The 18,269-nt window shown below is 40.1% G+C and overlaps 5 protein-coding genes across 5 annotated transcripts; 1 reads left to right on the forward strand and 4 right to left on the reverse strand. All coding sequences in view use genetic code 12, as the record gives it.

The window, feature by feature from the left end:
- Positions 1-271: 271 nt before the first annotated feature.
- Positions 272-2,530, reverse strand: BUL1 (Bul1p; the record flags this gene model as incomplete). Its single annotated transcript, XM_051754079.1, has 1 exon — positions 272-2,530. The coding sequence occupies one exon, from the start codon at positions 2,528-2,530 to the stop codon at positions 272-274; it is 2,259 nt and encodes a 752-aa protein (XP_051606889.1).
- Positions 2,531-3,586: 1,056 nt separating this feature from the next.
- Positions 3,587-5,314, reverse strand: KGF57_004558 (uncharacterized protein; the record flags this gene model as incomplete). Its single annotated transcript, XM_051754081.1, has 1 exon — positions 3,587-5,314. One exon carries the CDS (start codon positions 5,312-5,314, stop codon positions 3,587-3,589), a length of 1,728 nt encoding a protein of 575 aa, XP_051606890.1.
- Positions 5,315-5,562: 248 nt separating this feature from the next.
- On the reverse strand, positions 5,563-7,695 carry GSG1 (Gsg1p; the record flags this gene model as incomplete). The annotated part of the gene is made up of 1 exon (XM_051754082.1): positions 5,563-7,695. One exon carries the CDS (start codon positions 7,693-7,695, stop codon positions 5,563-5,565), a length of 2,133 nt encoding a protein of 710 aa, XP_051606891.1.
- A 1,558-nt stretch (positions 7,696-9,253) lies between these two features.
- Positions 9,254-13,342, forward strand: RAX2 (Rax2p; the record flags this gene model as incomplete). The annotated part of the gene is made up of 1 exon (XM_051754083.1): positions 9,254-13,342. One exon carries the CDS (start codon positions 9,254-9,256, stop codon positions 13,340-13,342), a length of 4,089 nt encoding a protein of 1,362 aa, XP_051606892.1.
- Positions 13,343-13,501: 159 nt separating this feature from the next.
- PEP1 (type I sorting receptor) lies at positions 13,502-18,229 on the reverse strand (the record flags this gene model as incomplete). Its single annotated transcript, XM_051754084.1, has 1 exon — positions 13,502-18,229. The coding sequence occupies one exon, from the start codon at positions 18,227-18,229 to the stop codon at positions 13,502-13,504; it is 4,728 nt and encodes a 1,575-aa protein (XP_051606893.1).
- Between the last annotated feature and the right edge of the window lie 40 nt (positions 18,230-18,269).

The following is an 18,269-nucleotide window of genomic DNA, read 5'->3' on the forward strand; positions in this document are numbered from 1 at the left end:
AACAGAAATAGGATCTGATTACGTCATAATACTTATAAGGCACCACCAATCATCACTGTGAGTGGATATATATATCACGTCCGTTGATAGTTTCAAAAGTCGAAAAAAATCATGACCTAATGGGCAGAAATCTTTGCGCTTAGCCACCTCATCTCGGTATAACCACAATTCAACTTTGTAAACGTCATCTTCATGCAATGCACCTTATAGAATCGAAGAAGGAGCCACATACAGGAAACAATACTCTAATTTCAATCTATTTGCATTGTAATTAATTTTTTTCGACTACAACAGGCACCTTGAGACGTGCAACGTCACCATTACTCAACTCAAAAGTCAATCTCAAGTGATACGATCTTGTCATGAAACAAGATTGGAAATCAGGCACCAAATTAAATCTATTGTAGGACTTGTCATGAGCTGCACTAGTTGGGACTCCCTTCAACGATAATGACGCCAAGTTGATATTCAAATTGAAAGCCGATGTTGCTGCACCATCACCATTATTGGTCCACTTCAAGCCATTGCTTTTGTAGTTGTATATCCCACCATTAACTAAAAGATCCCCCACGACCAAATTATTCAGTTTCTCTTCAATCTTGCATATCGATTTCAAATCATCGACCAATTGTTTCTCTATCCGGAAATTTTGCAACCCTAGCCTTTGCGACAAGTGATATAGTTCTGTTGACTGCTTCTGCAATGGTCGCACAATATTGTTGGTGAAGGTGTCAAGGTCAACATCGCGCTTACTATTGTTGGGAAACTTGTTGTAGATCAAGCAATGATTAAACTCGAGGGCAATTGGAGATGTCAATGACCTCATTGTGTGCACAACCAACTCTGCGTTGATATTTTTGATTGTTGGTGGTGTTTGGTTAGTATCACTTGATGGAAATATGGTTGTCAATTCAATGGGCACGGTCAATTTCCAGCTTTTTTCCAACTCCTCAATCGACTCCTCTCTGAATCTGCACGGAGGAATGTACTTTACTTGGTAAACTTGTTTTGGTGACTTGACTTGTAAAACTCCTTGATTTTTCAAGCCGGTAATTGACCTCTTCATCAATTGAACGAGTACCTCGTAATACTCCAACTTTTTCAAGTTGGACTTTATATCTCTTATTGAATCTGCGTGTTGGTACGACTGGGCCATTTTGGCAGCTTCGATTTCTTCCTGTGTGAGATCAGGCGACAATTCAGGAACTGTTCTTGATTCCAATGCCTTTTCCAATTGGTGTCCAATATCAATCTTATCCTTGACACGCTTGACCAAGTTGTCATACAACAACTTATTCTCAACCAACTTCATCAACCTCTCATTCTCGGTCACGACATTTGTAGTAGGAACCACTCGAATGTAATTGGTCAACTCCTTCAAAATAATATATTCGTCACCTTTGGAATTGACCAACTTGGCATGATCCTTGTGTTTTGGAGTAACGATTTTCCCAAAATTCACTTCCCACGTTGATTTCCTACCAATGAATCTTGCCATTACTCCATACCCCACTGACGTGTTTATAATTGAAAAATCTTTAATCTTGTTCAAGTCTCTTTCAGGGTAGTGAGCAACTTCCCATCTAGACAATCCAATAGTTGGTGGTAACTCAACATGCTTGGACAAACTGTGCTCACTGCATTCTGAATCAAGTAGATTGTTGGGAATCTTGAATGAAAAGAACCGTTTGTAAACACGATGAGGTAAGATTTCCTTCTTAGGACCAAAGTACAAATACGCCCCATCCAAGGGATCAGTTGTGTTGCCGAACTTACATAAGTATGGATTTTCGGAATCTGTGACCAATCGGTTTATGTGGCCCTCATTCCAACTACCATAAAAATCAAACATTTCCAAAAACCGACGAATCTTTACTGGTTCCAACTCCTGCGGTCTCTTTTCATTAGCAACCATGAAATTTCCCTCAAATAACAAGTAAAACATCTCAAATGGAATGGGTCTGTCGGACGTGTTTTTAATGGTGATGTATCCATTCAATAAGTCTCCTTGGGTATACTCATAAATAGACGGATCAATCAACTCGGGCGCTTTGCCAACTTCACCAATGTCTTTCGTATAAAACACCTCGAGCTGTACAGCTTTGGAAATTTCTTGTTTTTCAAATGTCATATTAGGCAACCGGTGCACATTATCCAATATCGTCTCCATCAAGTTGGCATTTTCATCAGCAACAATCAATGGGATGTCATCGATGGTGGAGGTTGAATTGACCGGCGCCACGCGTCGGTTTTGAGACTCGGATACTGAGGTCGGGGTGGTGGAAGCGGCGGAAGAAGAGGAAGCAGAAGTGGTGGTGGCTTCTTGCAAGTGGTTACTCTCTGAGCTGGTATGGGCCGACAATTCCGAATTGTTGCAACTGTACACCGGTGGCGGTAAGTCGTCCTCGTTGTCCTCGGGGACATTGACATTCATCCCGACTGTGGATGTGTACATGGAGTACGATGGTAGGATTGTGCTTATTGTCTCATCAAACGATTGGGTTTTGGAATAATTTGGTTTCGAAGTCATGGATTGCTTCTTGCTGGTAATGTATGAATTGATACAATTAAGTAAAGGTACAACAAAGAAGTTTTACTCTGAGAATATTTATTTGGAAGGACATGCTGGCCCTTTTTTAAATAGTACATGGAGGTATAATAAATTTCATATCCACAATCATTCGTATGACTAATCAAGATTTTTAGGAAAAGCTTCGTATTTTGTCTTCTTTGTGTAATGAGATCTCTGCAACGGAGAGAGAGAGAGAGAAAACAAAAATACGGTACAAACTCACGCCGTCGCCGTTTGAGGTGCTGCAGCACACGCGTATTACAAATCCAAGCAGGTGACTTACCACTAAAGGAGACTGCGCACTTGGTGTGCTTGGACTAACTAGAGCATGCGAGATAGTTGGCGGCTACTGAGATCTCCCAATCTCCCAATCTCCCAATCTCCCAATTCCGGTGAAATTGAATATCAGCTTTTGTTGGAATCAGGTTACCCCGCACTACGGATACCTACTCCACGCATCCCGTATAGCACATTCATATTTTGAGGATTCCACGAGATCCTACAAGATCGTCTCTATATCCATACATCTACTCAGATGCTCCAAACTCAGTCATCACACGTCAAAGCATGTAGTTTGCCACTACCTTTTGATGTGAAAATTGAGTTTCCGCGCTAACGCCGTATCTTTTTCTTTTGCGTTCGAGCGGCGAATGCGCATTCACATCCGCATTTACCCGAATCACGGCTTTGACTACATCTCTACTCTGAGATTTCTATTGGCCCCAGATTATATTTAGAGCCTCCTCGCATAGAAACTTCGAGCGTCTTTGAGCAAGCTAAAAATGTAAACCTAATTGAATCAAAGGACGTAGGATATACGATGGAATATTCTAGATGGATTTAACAAAAGATCCCGCTTGTGACTCATTGAACTACCACAAAAATACATATCCCTTCAACTTATGGAGGGATTGTGCAAGGGAGAATTATCGGCTACATTTCACGAATTTACATTACTTCCAATTCGACTTTATCTCCGTCTTATTGTCTATTACGTCTACTCTCTCTATAATTTCACCTCTTGCAATACTTTAGCTCAGCATACCGCAACACAGGATAAACTATCCCACTAAACCCCATACACAACCACATGGCAATATCACCACCATACTCACCGCCAATTCTACGTGCAATTGGACCAACCCAGTATGTCTGTGCCATCCCCACTGCTGCGCCAGTAGCTCCAATAATAAACGACGCAGTAGCAGCCCACCCGTGAGTTAGCTTATCGTAGTCATTCCATATATTGAAATTGTAATGATGATTGGGACGGCGAAGTAAATGGGCGGGGTTGGCACTGTTGGTTTCAGCCTCTTGTCCCAATTCATTGATGGAAGATGACGGTGATGTTGATGTAGAATCATCTTTGGCAAATTCTAATTTGTACAAATGGTGGAATCTGCTAGTACGGAATATGGTATTTTCCTCAAGCAACAATATGAAATACATTGAAATCCAGTATCCAATCATTGGCAAGAAATTGCCCAAAATCGTTGAAAACTCATTCCGACCAACTAATGCCGCCACCAAATATACAGCAGTGATTGCAATTGCCCAAAGCCATCTCGGAATCTTTGCAAACACTGTACCTGCCAATTGTAATCCAAATGCTGCCGAGTACGTATTGAGAATATTATTTGAAATTAACGAAAGGAAAATGACAACGAGCAAGAACTTGCCGCCACCTCCCCATGGCTTAAATGCTTCATTCAACAATCCACCCATTCCCCATTTCGCATATGCATCACCCCATGGCTTGTATCCAAGGGCAACATTGCCAATGAGTAACCCAGCAACACCGACAAACGTGGTGGGGAGGAAAATGCCCAACAAAGTGATACAAAACACTTGCACATCTGGTGTATCCTCAGGAAAGAGAATGTAGTAGTCAGAAGCAATCCCACCCCAAGTTGCAGTTATGGAGTAGCATAACGAAAAGAAACTTAGCCAGTTGCCCTTGATTGTGGCAGAATCAGTAATGGCATCATCCAAGGTCAAGTATTGGAATTTCTGCGACGCAACAATGTACAACAACAAGAATGACAAATTGACAGGTATGCTAAGAAACGTTTCCACTCTCAACAACTGCTTGATCCCACCAATTGCAACAAGAAGCGTGACACCAGCAATAATAACAATCCCCGCCCACAACGGGACCCGATCATCGCTCAAACTAGCCAAAATCTGACCACCGACAACACAATTGACGACTGACCATCCAGTGACCCCAATAATATTGACCAACGCCACGAACTTCACAAACCACCATCCAAAGAGGAATCTTGCACTTACCATTTGTCGACATCCGGATCTGGGCCCCATCACTGAACAATATGCCGCGATGAAGCATCCTAACGTGTGGCCTACAAGTCCTGCAATTAACGTGTTGCGCAATCCGAGTTCGAATAACAAGGGGCCGAGGTAGAAAGATGACATGGATGAGAGTCCACCACAGGCCGAGAACCAGAATCCAATGACGCTGATTAGTAATTTTGTCGTGTTGGTTGACCGTTCGTTTGGTAGAATCCTCTCTATTCCTCTGGTTTCTACTCCTAGTGAATCTAGTTTTTCTGATGCAAGATTGAGATAGTGGAAGATGGAGTAGTGAGGTTTAGGTTGAAGAAGCGAGGTGGATGATGATGTTGATGTGGAAGATGTAGTTATGGTGAGATCATTTGTAGGTGGTGTCTCCTTTGTCCGCTTGTCGATATCGGATACCATGGCCGCTTCGGATTTGGACATGGTGATGGGTGAATAAAGAGGAGAAGGGGGAGGAACAAAGAATGTTAATGCCGCATCGCTATTGATATAAACATTTGTTTTTTCTTTTTTTCTTTTTATTTTATTTTTTTTTTAATTTTTAATTCGTAATTTTGAGTCATAAAAGGAGTCAGATATATCCTCTGCACCTTTAACGGTTTTACGACTCCCAACTTCTCTCTGCGCCACAGTTGTGTTGATAATGCAATATAATCTATAAAGTGTATCTTCTATACGTCTCTAATTCTTCTCAATAGATACTCTTTTCTATTGAACCACAATTCACTCTCTTTCGCGGCGTTGCGGGTGCCACCATGGCCCTCACCAGTGGTCCGACCTTGATAAATGTCCAACACATTTGGCAAAAGTCGATCAATTTGCAGTTTCGACTTTGCTTCAAGCCATTCCTTCATTGAAAGTAAGTACCACAACGCCGAAATTCTGAACTTTGTCAGTCCCATTGATGATTTCGTTGGTTGCAATTTGAGCTTGTTTCCATACACTCCTTCTTCTTCTTCTTCTTCTTGCTCTTCTGGTGGGTTGTTGTTCTTGTTTGCTTGATTCATAGCCACATCCGGACCTGAATATTTTCCCGATGTTATGAAATACCTCCCACTGTTGTATCCCAATCTCTCTAGCAATAGCGCTTTGATTACCGAGTAAGGCGCATTAGACATTGAAGTATCGAAATCCACAATGAGCTTATGCAAGTATTTCTCAATGAGATCAAACCACCAAATAGACTGCTGGTAAGTTTGACTCATTAGTAATAGCAACTCAACAACAATCACAAAACTTGCTATACTATACGTTTTCAAATTGAATCGCGACTTGAATGTATAAGACAAATTATCCATGTACGGTTCAATTATGTCATGTTTAATTCGACGCAAAGTGTTTCTGTCGGGTGTAACTGTTGAGTTTGTGGTATGCTGTAGCAATAGGGATACGATACACATTTCCTGAGTCGACGCAACGTAAAGCCATGCTCGCTCATTACTATAGTCCTTACGTACAATGTCATAGGTTGAGTATGCATATTTGTAATCCTTGAGCATCAAGGACCAATCGGCAAGCTTTCTTGTTATCTGTTCAGGTGACGATTTGTAGTATTGGTTCTCTCGGTGATTAAATGACGTGTGACTATGTGAAGCTGATGTGGTGGATGTTGATGAAAGTAAATTTGAGTCACTATTATTGTTGAAAAGTTTCCTAGATGCCGAAAAAAATCGTCCCGTTATTGACTTCTTGGGTTGCAACACTTGGTCATCCCATGCACGTACCTTATTCTGCATGTGAGGTATAAGGTACTTGTTGATAAATGTATTTACTCCAAATTTAATAGAAGTGTCAACTGACTGGGGTATTGTAAATGACGATGTTAAATCATTGAGGGAAATCCGTTGTAGATGCTCTTCAATTGTGCAATTCTCCACCAATGACAAAGTCTCTGTTTCTAGTTCTGGTTCTGGTTCTCCCTTTTCATCGTGGCTTGACTTTATGGCAAGCAAAGTGGATTCTATATTCAATTTCAGTCTGATATTCAGTTGAAACCCTGATAATTCATTAGCATTATATTTTGATGAATCAAATACAATAAACACATGCATTAACAAGTCGTCAATTTGGAAATACTTTGGAAAGTTGTAATTTCTAAACTCAACCATCATTTTGCGTAAGTCATCCACCGAGTCGTTATCATAATCAATAACAAACACTTGAGCTACTGGGTGATTAAAAGTCTCAAATGCAGTTGGTCTGTTTGAAGTAATGATTTTGTCGAGAAATGTCAAGTACAAGTCTTTTTCATTAGATTGCTCGTTTTTAGCGGCATGACGCAAGTACTGTTCCAATGAAGATATGCGAAATAGCTGTTCTAACTGTGGAGCATCATGTGAAGCGAAGTTTGGGATGTTCCCCAAAGAGTCACTTGTGGATGATGAACTCAGATCTCTACTGGAGACACTCACGCCATCATGGCTTCTCCTTTGCTTCTGTTGTTGTTGTTGTTGTTGTTGTTGTTGTGATTGTTGACGGTCCTGCTGTTGAGCAGTGATTACCGATAGTATTTCTGGTAAAGAAGAATCAAATCTGATGGGGAAGTGATCATGACTTTTTGTGATTAGTTGAGTATTGGTGATTTTAAATTGTTGATTAGGTATGGCATATTTAATGTTGTTACCAAAAGGCTTGAAAATTTGCAAAGTGGTGGATATCGATGAAGCATCATTGCCGTTGTTTAATATCGACTGAAAGTATAGATCAACATTGTGTGATGACTGTAAAGACACCAGTGGTGAGAATGAGTGAAATAGTAGGTGCTGTTTGGAGACATGAGGGTCCAAACCTTTGGGATAGTCCATTGAAGTTGGCTGATTGCTTGAAAATAGAGGATTTAGCGGGGGTATGTACTATATTTTACCGTTGACTCGCGTATATCTAGAGAGAGTATGTAGAAGAAAAAAATAAAAAAAGTGAAATGACATGAATTTTTAATGTCGCGGTTTTCGATAACTCGACATTGAAAGAATTTCTAAAAGGTCCTCAAAATTTCGGTCGATAGCATAGAGTTTCGAATTGAAGGTTGAGAATAAAACCTTGTTGAAGCAGGTGCGTTTGCAAGAAGCATTTCTGCTCTCAACTCATTGGGCATTGCAACAAGTGGATTTCAATTAGCCATGCACTTTGCCAAAATTGTTACCACTAGCTAGACCGCATGTGGCTACATATAGCAGTATACGCCGGCTCAAGGGAGTTTGAAAGAACTTTTCCATCAAGTTGCTAACGTAAATGGAAGCAGAGAAAGAGTTGAAGGTGCATATCAACACAGGCATTTAGTTGCTCTTTGCAGAGCAAAACAGAGTGATCCTTCTCTTATTCCTGAACACTCTAAAACCACATTGAAACACATACGATGAGCTTCAAGGCATCAGTTATCAAAGTGATTATAGCATATAGGGAGGATCCAAGTTCAACTATGATTCCAGTGCAGCCGTGCGTATACAAGAAACTGTGTCGTGTTTGCAACATTCTGTGTCTTTAGATCTTATCTTTCTGTGTATATGTGTGTCTGAAACAAATTTAATACACGGAAGAAAACAGAGAGATTACACAAACCCGCGTTTCTTTTGCATTGTGCTGTTTTATGTAAACACCCAAATCGCATTACTTTACAACAGACACTTCATTTTTTTTTTTCGTCAAGGCAAACTTTCTGTCGTGTTTTTGCCTTGACATTGACGCGACAGATAGCACAGGTACCGATATACTCAAATGCCTTAACTTGGCTGATATACGAAACCAGGCCCACTGAGTTCATAGTCTGTATATGTCTACGCCAAATAATGGAGAATGCTGTTTCCACAACGACATTACAGTCTCTTACATACACAAACCTACGCGAAAATTACGAGTGCACAATGTTTAACCAGACACAAACAAACAAAAAATGAAAACAGACACCAAATTTATTTTTATTTTTTATTTTTTTTTTTTTTGTTGATTCTCTTTCTTCAGACACTTTTTATACTTCTTCTTCTTCTTCTTCTTCTTCTTCTTCTTCTTCGTCTAAAGTGTTTTTTTTTTTTTCTCTCTCTCTCTTTTTCTCTTTTTACAACCAAACCATTCAGCCTCATTCACCAGGTCATATAGACACCACACCATCAACCCATTCGTCCCACATCTACATTGAGTAGCTTTCACTAAATCACACCATCAAAACCAATCAAAGCTTACTTGTCCACTCGTTTTAACAACACTTCTACTTTTTTCTTTTCCATTCTTTTTTCTTTTCTGTTTTTTATTTTTTTTTTTTGCTCGAAAGGACCAAATCAAATCTTTGTTTTTCAAGTTCGTCGCCAAAATCACCAGATTGTCAAAACAACATCTACAACCTGAGATACAGATACACAAGGACTTGATATGGGTTGGTATAAGGATATACTACTACAGATCCTACTACTACTTCTACTAAAGTGTCTGACAATTCTAGCTGATTCCAGCTCTGTATTCCAGAATGTCACCCAACCACAGCTTGATTATGGATCAATTGGAGATCGAATAGGCTTCTTTGGATCATTTTCAGCTGTGAGCTTCTATAACCACAGAGGTGCATCAGATCAACTCAGCTTACCTTCAAACTCACCAAACAATGCACTTGGCAAACGAGACAATTCATCATCATCAACAAATACAAACTCAAACTCAAATACAAACACAAACACAAACAGTCTCTACGTGCAAGACCCAACAAGTAATTACAATTTAAAATATGCTGACCTCGATGGTCCAATTAATCAACTATACAAACTATCCGACAACACTGTTATTCTAAATGGTGACTTCACTACATTTAATGGTAAACTGGTGAAAAGTCCATTAATTTACAACATCACTTCAAATTCAACCACTGATATAATAACAGACGACGACAAGGTCGATGGACATGTCAACACAATCTTTATTGACAACGACTTGGTTTATCTTGGGGGTAACTTTACCTACAACAATACCGTTGGAGCAGCAATTTACAACACAACATCAAACAAGCTTTCGTCCACACTATTCCAAGGGTTTGGTACCAATGCATCCATCAATTCAATTGCTAAGCTAGCGGACAAGGATGACAAGACTTTGGGGTCAATTTTGTTTGGTGGTTCTTTCAACACTTTGGGCTTGTCGGATTTACTAATACACAATCTAACCACGAATTCAACACATCATCATAATGAAACAAACTCCACTATTGTAAACGCTGAACAACAAATATCCCTCAGGCATGGATCGTTTACCGCTGTGAATGCAAAGGACAACAGTCAAAATTCACTTGTCATATGTCCATCAGAAGACCATATATGGGAAGCAGCTCCAAGTTCCGGAGCAGAGTGGAAAGTTGAACTTCCTGACGAAATGAAAGGAGTAACTCCAACCAAGGCTCGTATCTACATACCCGAAAGCAACAACGGAATCAAGTTGTTTAGAATTTACTCCTACCCCAATAACGGTATCATGAATTTGACATATATCGACCCCGCAACCAACGAGTTGCAAAATTGTGACGCTTGGTGTCCATTGGTGGCCTTTGACCAGTTGAACGATCACGTGGAAAACAACATCGATAATGCTACTGAGCTAAATCGAGATGATGTTTTCGTTGACGAAGAGGATGGAACATACTTTAGATACTACGATCCTAGCACTAAAACTAAGAATTTGGGGTACGGAGCCAATTTCCAGGAATTTGCCTTTGTTGATTCCATTAGTTTTGACTCTATTGGCTTGACTATTATCGACTGGTTTGGCGAACAAGGGGCATTTTCTGGTTTTGAGTTGTATCAAAATTCCATACAAGTGTTTGGAAATAATACATTGAATGAACCAAATTGCGGCAGTGATTTTGGAAAAAGTAACAATAATTATGCCGAGATTGTTTCGGGTAATTTTCAATCAGTGAGAAATGTTTCAGCTGCGGTTACAAACACCGACTATTTGGTGAGTTACGACGCCTCAGCAAAGATTGCATTGTACCCAAATGTTTCTTATTCGGGGGAGTACTCCATCATAATGACCACCCCAGGTTGCGCAATTGACAATTCATGCTCACAAAGAGTCATTGTTAATGTAACGGTATTTGGTGATGACAATGGCATACTATCATCCAACTTGATTCACCAAAATAACGAAAATGTCAAGTTTGATTACTTGTATCATGGCCATTTGAATGGATCTGATGACGGCGCTAACAGGATTGAGGTTCTGTTTTATGATACTATTACCCCTGGTGCGGCAAATCCATTCATGGTAGTTGACAAAGTAGTGGCGAATATTGTGTCATTGGACCTGTATTACGATCGAAACAATACTAATCACACAAGAAGCTCATTGAGGTCCAACTTGACTCGAATTGAATTGAATGGATTGTTTGAATATTCGTTGGGTAATTTCTCCGAATTCGATGAAAATTTGGTACATCACAAGATGGACAACAAGACAATTTTGAGTCCAAACAACACCTACATTGGTAATTCGTCTATCAACTTGTTGAGTAGTCGCTTCGCGAATGACTCTATTGTTGATGAAATCAATGTCCACGATGATTCGATATTTTTGGTTGGAAACTTTGAGTCAGACAGCAATAACCTAACATTGTCGAATAATAATTTGATAACTTTGAATGTCTCGTCTTACAACACCACATCAAATGAATCTAGTATAGACTTGCCCACAACTTTGAAGAAGAGGGACACACAAAAATTTGAAGGTGCAACATTCAACAACTCCATATCAAGAACATTTACTCTCAACAATGGGTTGTTAGTGCTTGGTCGATTTAGTTTAACGGGCACCACAGTCAAGGATCTTTCCAACAAAAACGATACTGCTTCACAAGCGAATAATTTCGCGATAATGTCAAACGACAATGAATGGTTTGGTTTTGGAAATGATTACGAAGATGTTGAATTTGATCAATTTGCTGGCTTCACAATTGATGGCGTTGAATACTATGTGTTTTCAGCACAAGGCTCATACTTTAGGACATGGGACAACACCAATTTCAAGTGGTCTAATCGTCAATTCAATTTAACACAAGCGGCATCATTAACGTCACTGTTGCAAGTACTCGGAGGGTCCGGTTTCAATGTTATGGATTATTACACCAATGATCAAGCATACATCCAAAGTGCCAATTTTTCCAAATTTGGCATTGACGTCTCGAAAAATGTCAATAGCTACATTTCTAAATCTTTTTACGTCAACAGTTCCGTCAGTGTCATTGGCGGTAAATTCAACTCAAGTAATGTTGAAAATGTTGGAATCATCAGTAACAAAGACCCGTCAAATACAATTCAACAGCTACAGGGTGACATTTTGTGGAATAATGATACCATCATTCAGTCATTATATGCAGATGGCAACAGTGAGTACTTGTTTATTGGTATGAACTCGTCGGTATCACTCGAAGATGAGGAAATCACCGGACTCATCATATATGATCTTAAGAACAACACTTTTGCGTCATTCCAACCAGCTGCACTCTCAAATAGCAATGGCAATCCAATCAGTGTTAATTCGATAGTGTTGTATGATGACGGAAACAAATTGCTCGTTGGTGGAGACTTTGATACTGCCGGGTCACTAAGTTGCAAATCCTTGTGTGTTTACGATATTGCCAATACGAGGTGGCTTGATCCACAAAATGACAATACTGGCCAGACTTCCACCATCGGCGGAGTCATTACTGATATGAAGTTTTACACATCGAGTAGAGTTCTCATATCCGGTAAGAACTTGACCCTTGATAATCAAGATGTTGTATTTCTTACATACAATTTCAAGGGCGGATCTTTTGATACTGACTCGGCTTTAAATGCTTTGAACAAGCCTGTCAACCGCTTTATTTTGAATGATCGTTCAAATAAGGAACTGAGCGGTAGAATGATTGCAATGGGAGACGAATTCATTTCTGGATTCGATGGGTCCAAATGGTCCCGCATTGATGACCAAATTGAATACTCTGATTCAAACTTCGCGGTGTTCCACGACTTGAAATTGTTGACCTTGTCGAAATCATCTTCATACAATGGGGATTTGTTTGATAATGATCGTATTTTGCTTGTTGCCGGAACTTTCCCACTCAAAGACTATGGCCTCCTCAATATGGCCTTGTTCAATGGTACTTCATGGATCCCATACGTTTACACCACATCTCCAAATTCGTTCCCCACAATTGGAGATGTCAAGACTATATTGATTGACGATTACTACCGTCTTCAATCATCTGACGATTTGAAAAACTTGCATCATTACTTGTCCAAGGGAAAAGTTGTTGGTATTTCGTTGGCGTGTGCTTTAGGATCGACTTCGTTGTTTGGATTATTGTATTTGATCCCTTATCTTGCGTTGTTGAGGAACCGAAAGGGATATGTACAAAGGATTCATGAGCAGGATATGATTGATAGTGTTAATCCCGAGGACTTGTTGCATGAGATTGATTTACAAAGGGAGAAATAAAAATCGATGTTTACTGTTGTTGTGATTCTTTTCAAATTCATGTGTATTTTACATTTTACTTTAATAATACTTATGCGGCGTTTTATTTTATGGCTACAAGGGCTTGTAAAATCTCAAAGCATGTTTATGTGTAATTTATTGTACATGGTGTAAAGCGCTCTACTTTGACCCAGGTTCCACATCGTCACCTTTAGACGATGCTCTTTCTTCACCTTCTTCTTCATCGTCAATATCAAAAAGTCTTTCAGTACTTGACGCCTTTGTTTTCCCATCGCCATCAGTGTCTTTTCCACCTTTGGCTGAGGATCCACCACCAACGTCAATATTTGACTCAAAATCATCATCATCATCATCATCCCTAAACATATCACGACGCTCAAATTGCTCCTGGCTCAACCTGGCACCATGCGCCAATTCCTCATCGACATCATCATCAAAATCACCAAACAACTCATCTTCATCTTCGTTAGGAATAGAAACATAGTTTCTCGCACCTGGCTGCCGTCTGAACACAATATTGCCAATCTTCTCCAACACTTTGCGATCAATCTTGCGTATTGTTTTAAAAGTGGCAAAAACCACCGCGGCGGTATATACACCACCTTTAACTATCCTGTTAACGACAACATCAACTTGATTATCCTCAATTGGATTGAACCCTTCCTCAAAGTCCTGATCGTTCAACCTGATCTGTCCTAATCTCTCAAACCCACCATTACGACGAACCCCGCGATCATACACAAACCAAGTCGTACCAAGAAATGTAATCAATGGGATAAAACTAATGAAAAACAATTTACCACCTTTAATTTCGCGTCCATAATACTCATTAAACTCCTGCTCTTTGCCAGGGCACGCATGAGGACTAAATGTATCGTACTGCTTGCCGCCCACACATGTGGAAAGTGGGATTTTCCTGTACCCAGTAGTGTCAAAGTACTGGAAAGCTCCCGGTTTGCTACACATATCCTTCTTGCGATCGCTGGCCGACATTCCTGCAACCAACTTACATGTATTGTCCTTGGAATCACGGTAGTAGTTATAATCGCATTCGTAATCGCGTCGAGTACAGGCACAATTTTGAGTAACTTTATGACCCTCGGATAACGGAGCGCCACCAATAAAACAATCGTAATGGCCCATTGCACGACGCAAGTATTGCGACTTGTGTCCGAAAAGACAATTGTCGGGCGTGTTGGGGTGAGATGGTGACCAGTATTCATAATCGTCAGAATCGGGATTGTCGAGGTCCAATTGACATTGCCGTTTATAGATGTTTGTGAAATCGATGGAGTAGGATAATGTATCTCTTGTGTCCTTTGGATGATGGGCGAAAATTATAAACTTTCTTGCAGTATCAGTGGGCACGGTTGCTAGGTCTAGTATCTTGACTGGTTTATCGGTAAATTTGTACTCATTCCAAGATTTGCCATCATCTAATGAATACAAAAATTTGTCAGTTTCACCAACAGCATCAACCAACATCAAGATTGTACCTTGGTCTCCATATTCCCATTGATATACACCCAGCTGTACCTCTTTCCAAGTGGCGCCTCCATCAGTACTTAAAAATGTCGATGCAGAAGCAATGTCATCCAAGTACTCGCCAACATTACCAACGCCAATCAAGAATCCAACTGCGGAACCAGAAGAATATGTATCTCTGTAATCTGCGCGTTCAGTGAATCCATGTAGGTGCAATGCACATTTCTCGAGTGGGGCCCCGTTGCACCCATACTTGGCACCCTTTGAATCAACAGCTGGGGGAATCAAGTAGTCCCATTCACTTCCATCGTTTCTGGAAATGAGTGTTTGTAATTTCTTTTGTCCTTTGCCGTCTTTGTAATTAGCTACAATATTGGCCAATATTGTACCCTCCAATCCATCGATTCGATCAAAGTCGACATATCCTTCCTCGTTCCTATTGACATGGTCCAAACTCAAAACAAAATAAGTACCGTTGGAATTGGACTTCAATAACGATCCATACTCGAATCCATTCTGAGCACTAGTGGTAACATGCATAAAGATAGAACCTGTACTGGAATCCAAAACAGTATAAGCTTGATGAGGTTCTACCTTGAGATCCTTGGGAAAGTCAGCATCAGCAAAGATTTTGCCGTCCACAGTGACCTTAGCTTCAAGTGAACCATCTTTAACAACAGCAGCCACCACATATGTGTCTGAAACAGCATAGCCCACAATATCATCGTAAATCTTGTTAGCACTCTTCAGTCCATCAATCGAATACAAGCTCTTTTTCCCGTCACTTTCAATCTTGGTACAGAATATCAAATTGTCAACTGGTTTTCTGAAAATGGGACCAACGTAATCACAAGCAACAACATTATCCAATATCTTATTGAACGATTGTCCATAGTTGGTAGTGACGTATGCAGAAGCTTTACAATTGTAATCACCCCCATCACAGTCACCACCAAGCCACAAAAACTTTGAAGCATCAGTCTTGTGGAAAGCCACTGCTTTTCGTACAACAGGGACAAATTTATTGGGAGTTGTAATTCTGTGGAAAGTTTCAGCTCCATCCTCCGAATAATACTGAACATCAGTATCGGACACGAGGACAATTTGGCCTGGTAACAATCCCGTATAAAACCCAAGAATCTTATCGTGAATCGGAGCCTTGACAAAACTGACTCCCCCGTTAGTGGACACAAATATGCTATCCTCATTGGTCTTCATGACGACATTGTCGGCGAGGGTTTTGTCATTGTTTCCGAGATAAGCATACTGTGCCAATTTCCCTTCAAAGTCACTAGTTGTGATCTTGATTTCTTGAGTATCACCACTTGGATCATCTTTAGGCTTTGTGTAGTCAGCACACTTGATCTTTTCCTTGGTGGCGAAATCCTCCAATTTCTTGCTTCTCAATTCACACAAGTTGCCATTGATCTTAGACTTGTCGTAGATTTCGAGAACATCTTTCCCTTCACACAACTTTGCAATCATTTTTGGATCAGGAACACACTGATTGCCACCTTTTTCACTTGGTTTGAATCCCAAGGCACACTCAAAATCGTTTTCAACACATTGGCATGGTTCATCATATACACGAACATCTTCAAATAATTTGTCAACAAAACATTCAGCGTCTTGTTTTCTTCTGTGGAATTTCTCCTTGTGACCATAGGCACAAAGTTGTATATTATCAGGAACTTGTCTCGCGTAAATGTCTTCAAAATCACTGTCTTTACATGTTTTGCCACCATAAGCTTTCGAGAAATCAATATGGTACAACAACTCCTTATCATCACCCGTATTAAAATCTGGTTTGATTCCGTGGATCAAGAACTTTCTTGAAGAGCCATCGACAGAAGTGATAAAATCCAAAATATAAACTGCATCTTTGATTTCCACTTTTTCCCAGTCCTTGCCTTGATTCAATGAATAGTAAAAAAATTTTCCCGGATCAGTCCTTTTCACTCCAGCATAAGGCATTGCTAACATGACATTCCCTTGGTCACCAAAAGAAAATACACAAGCTTCCTCCAACACCAAGTCCCACGAATATCCCCCATCACGAGACACAAATGTTTTCATTTCACTAATATCGTGGGTAAGGTGCTTTCCTTCTGTTCCCACTCCCATCAAGATTCCTGGAGTTGGTCCTGTCACAAATTTTCCTTCACCACCTAGCTCGCTAAATGACCACAAGTGCACAGAACACCCATCCTCAATTTTACAATTAGGGCTATTCAGTTTTAGAGGAATCCAATCATCACCGTCGTTGAATGAATACTTTGTTATCACGTCCTTTGATTTCCCGCCTCCAAATATGATATCCAATAGCGACTTTGGAGCATCTTCTTCACTTTCAACCTGAACATCAGCAAGCCAAGCGCCGTCAATGTTTTCCACTTTCAATACAACATCGCTAGCAATATTGTCGAGAACTTCAGTGAAATGCAATCCCAATGAATCCGACCTAAACAATTTGGAAGCCCGAGAGGAGCCCCTTCCATATGACATAGTCAGAAGAAATAGCGCTGATGGCGATGAAGCATGGAACGACATCACCCCATACTTGACATCCACCTGCAAGTCAGCTTTAAGAAAATCTTTCCCGTCCTTGGACACATACATGTCCACCCTGGATTTCTCATTAAATTTGTCGTTTCTCATCACAACAGTCATGAAATTCTCCTCCACTTTAATGTCAATTATCGCACCATTACCAGTTTCAGTCAAATCAAACTCTTTTCTATTCTTGAAAAAATCATCAGACTTGTAAAGACGCGATTTAACAATGTGCTTGTGTGAATTGAGTTCATTTTCGGAACAATAGATAGTTTGCGAATTTGCAATTCCAGACTCCTTGGTGGCCCTTGCAAACCTACAGACATGAGCATTGATTGGCAACTTTTTAGACGCTGACTTGAAACCATCTTTAGTGTAGTGGAATACATGCTCACATTTGTGATTATAGTTTTCATCAGGGCACTGGTAATTCGACATGAGCAACAAATTTGGGTCGGCTGCATTAAATTCCAATTTCGGTACTGAAGCCAACCCATTCCCATCGAAATCGTAAACATCAGAAGTAAACTTTGACCAAGACTTACCTTGGTCATTTGTTACAAAGTGGGTTTTGGTCATTGTTAAAATGAATGCTCGATCTTTGACAAATGGATCAAATTGGATACTGACGACCTTATCCTCAATTCCCTTCACCTGTTCAAACAGTTTCCCATCGTCAAATGAAATGAAAGCCTTGTTATCCCTCATGATCAAAATGTTTGATGAATCGTCAAAATATCGTATCAACTTGGAAATAGAGTCAGATTCGGTGACCGATATTTCGGGCGTAAAAGCACATACTATAGAAACCCATGCACTTAATAGTAGTAGAATGGTTGTGTACTTCATGATTTACTTGGATTTGGTTCTTTTCTCTCTTAATAATCAA

This window comes from Candida theae, assembly GCF_024610275.1.
Source record: "Candida theae strain CBS 12239 chromosome Unknown scaffold18, whole genome shotgun sequence".
NCBI classification, from domain to species: Eukaryota; Fungi; Ascomycota; class Pichiomycetes; order Serinales; family Debaryomycetaceae; genus Lodderomyces; species Lodderomyces theae.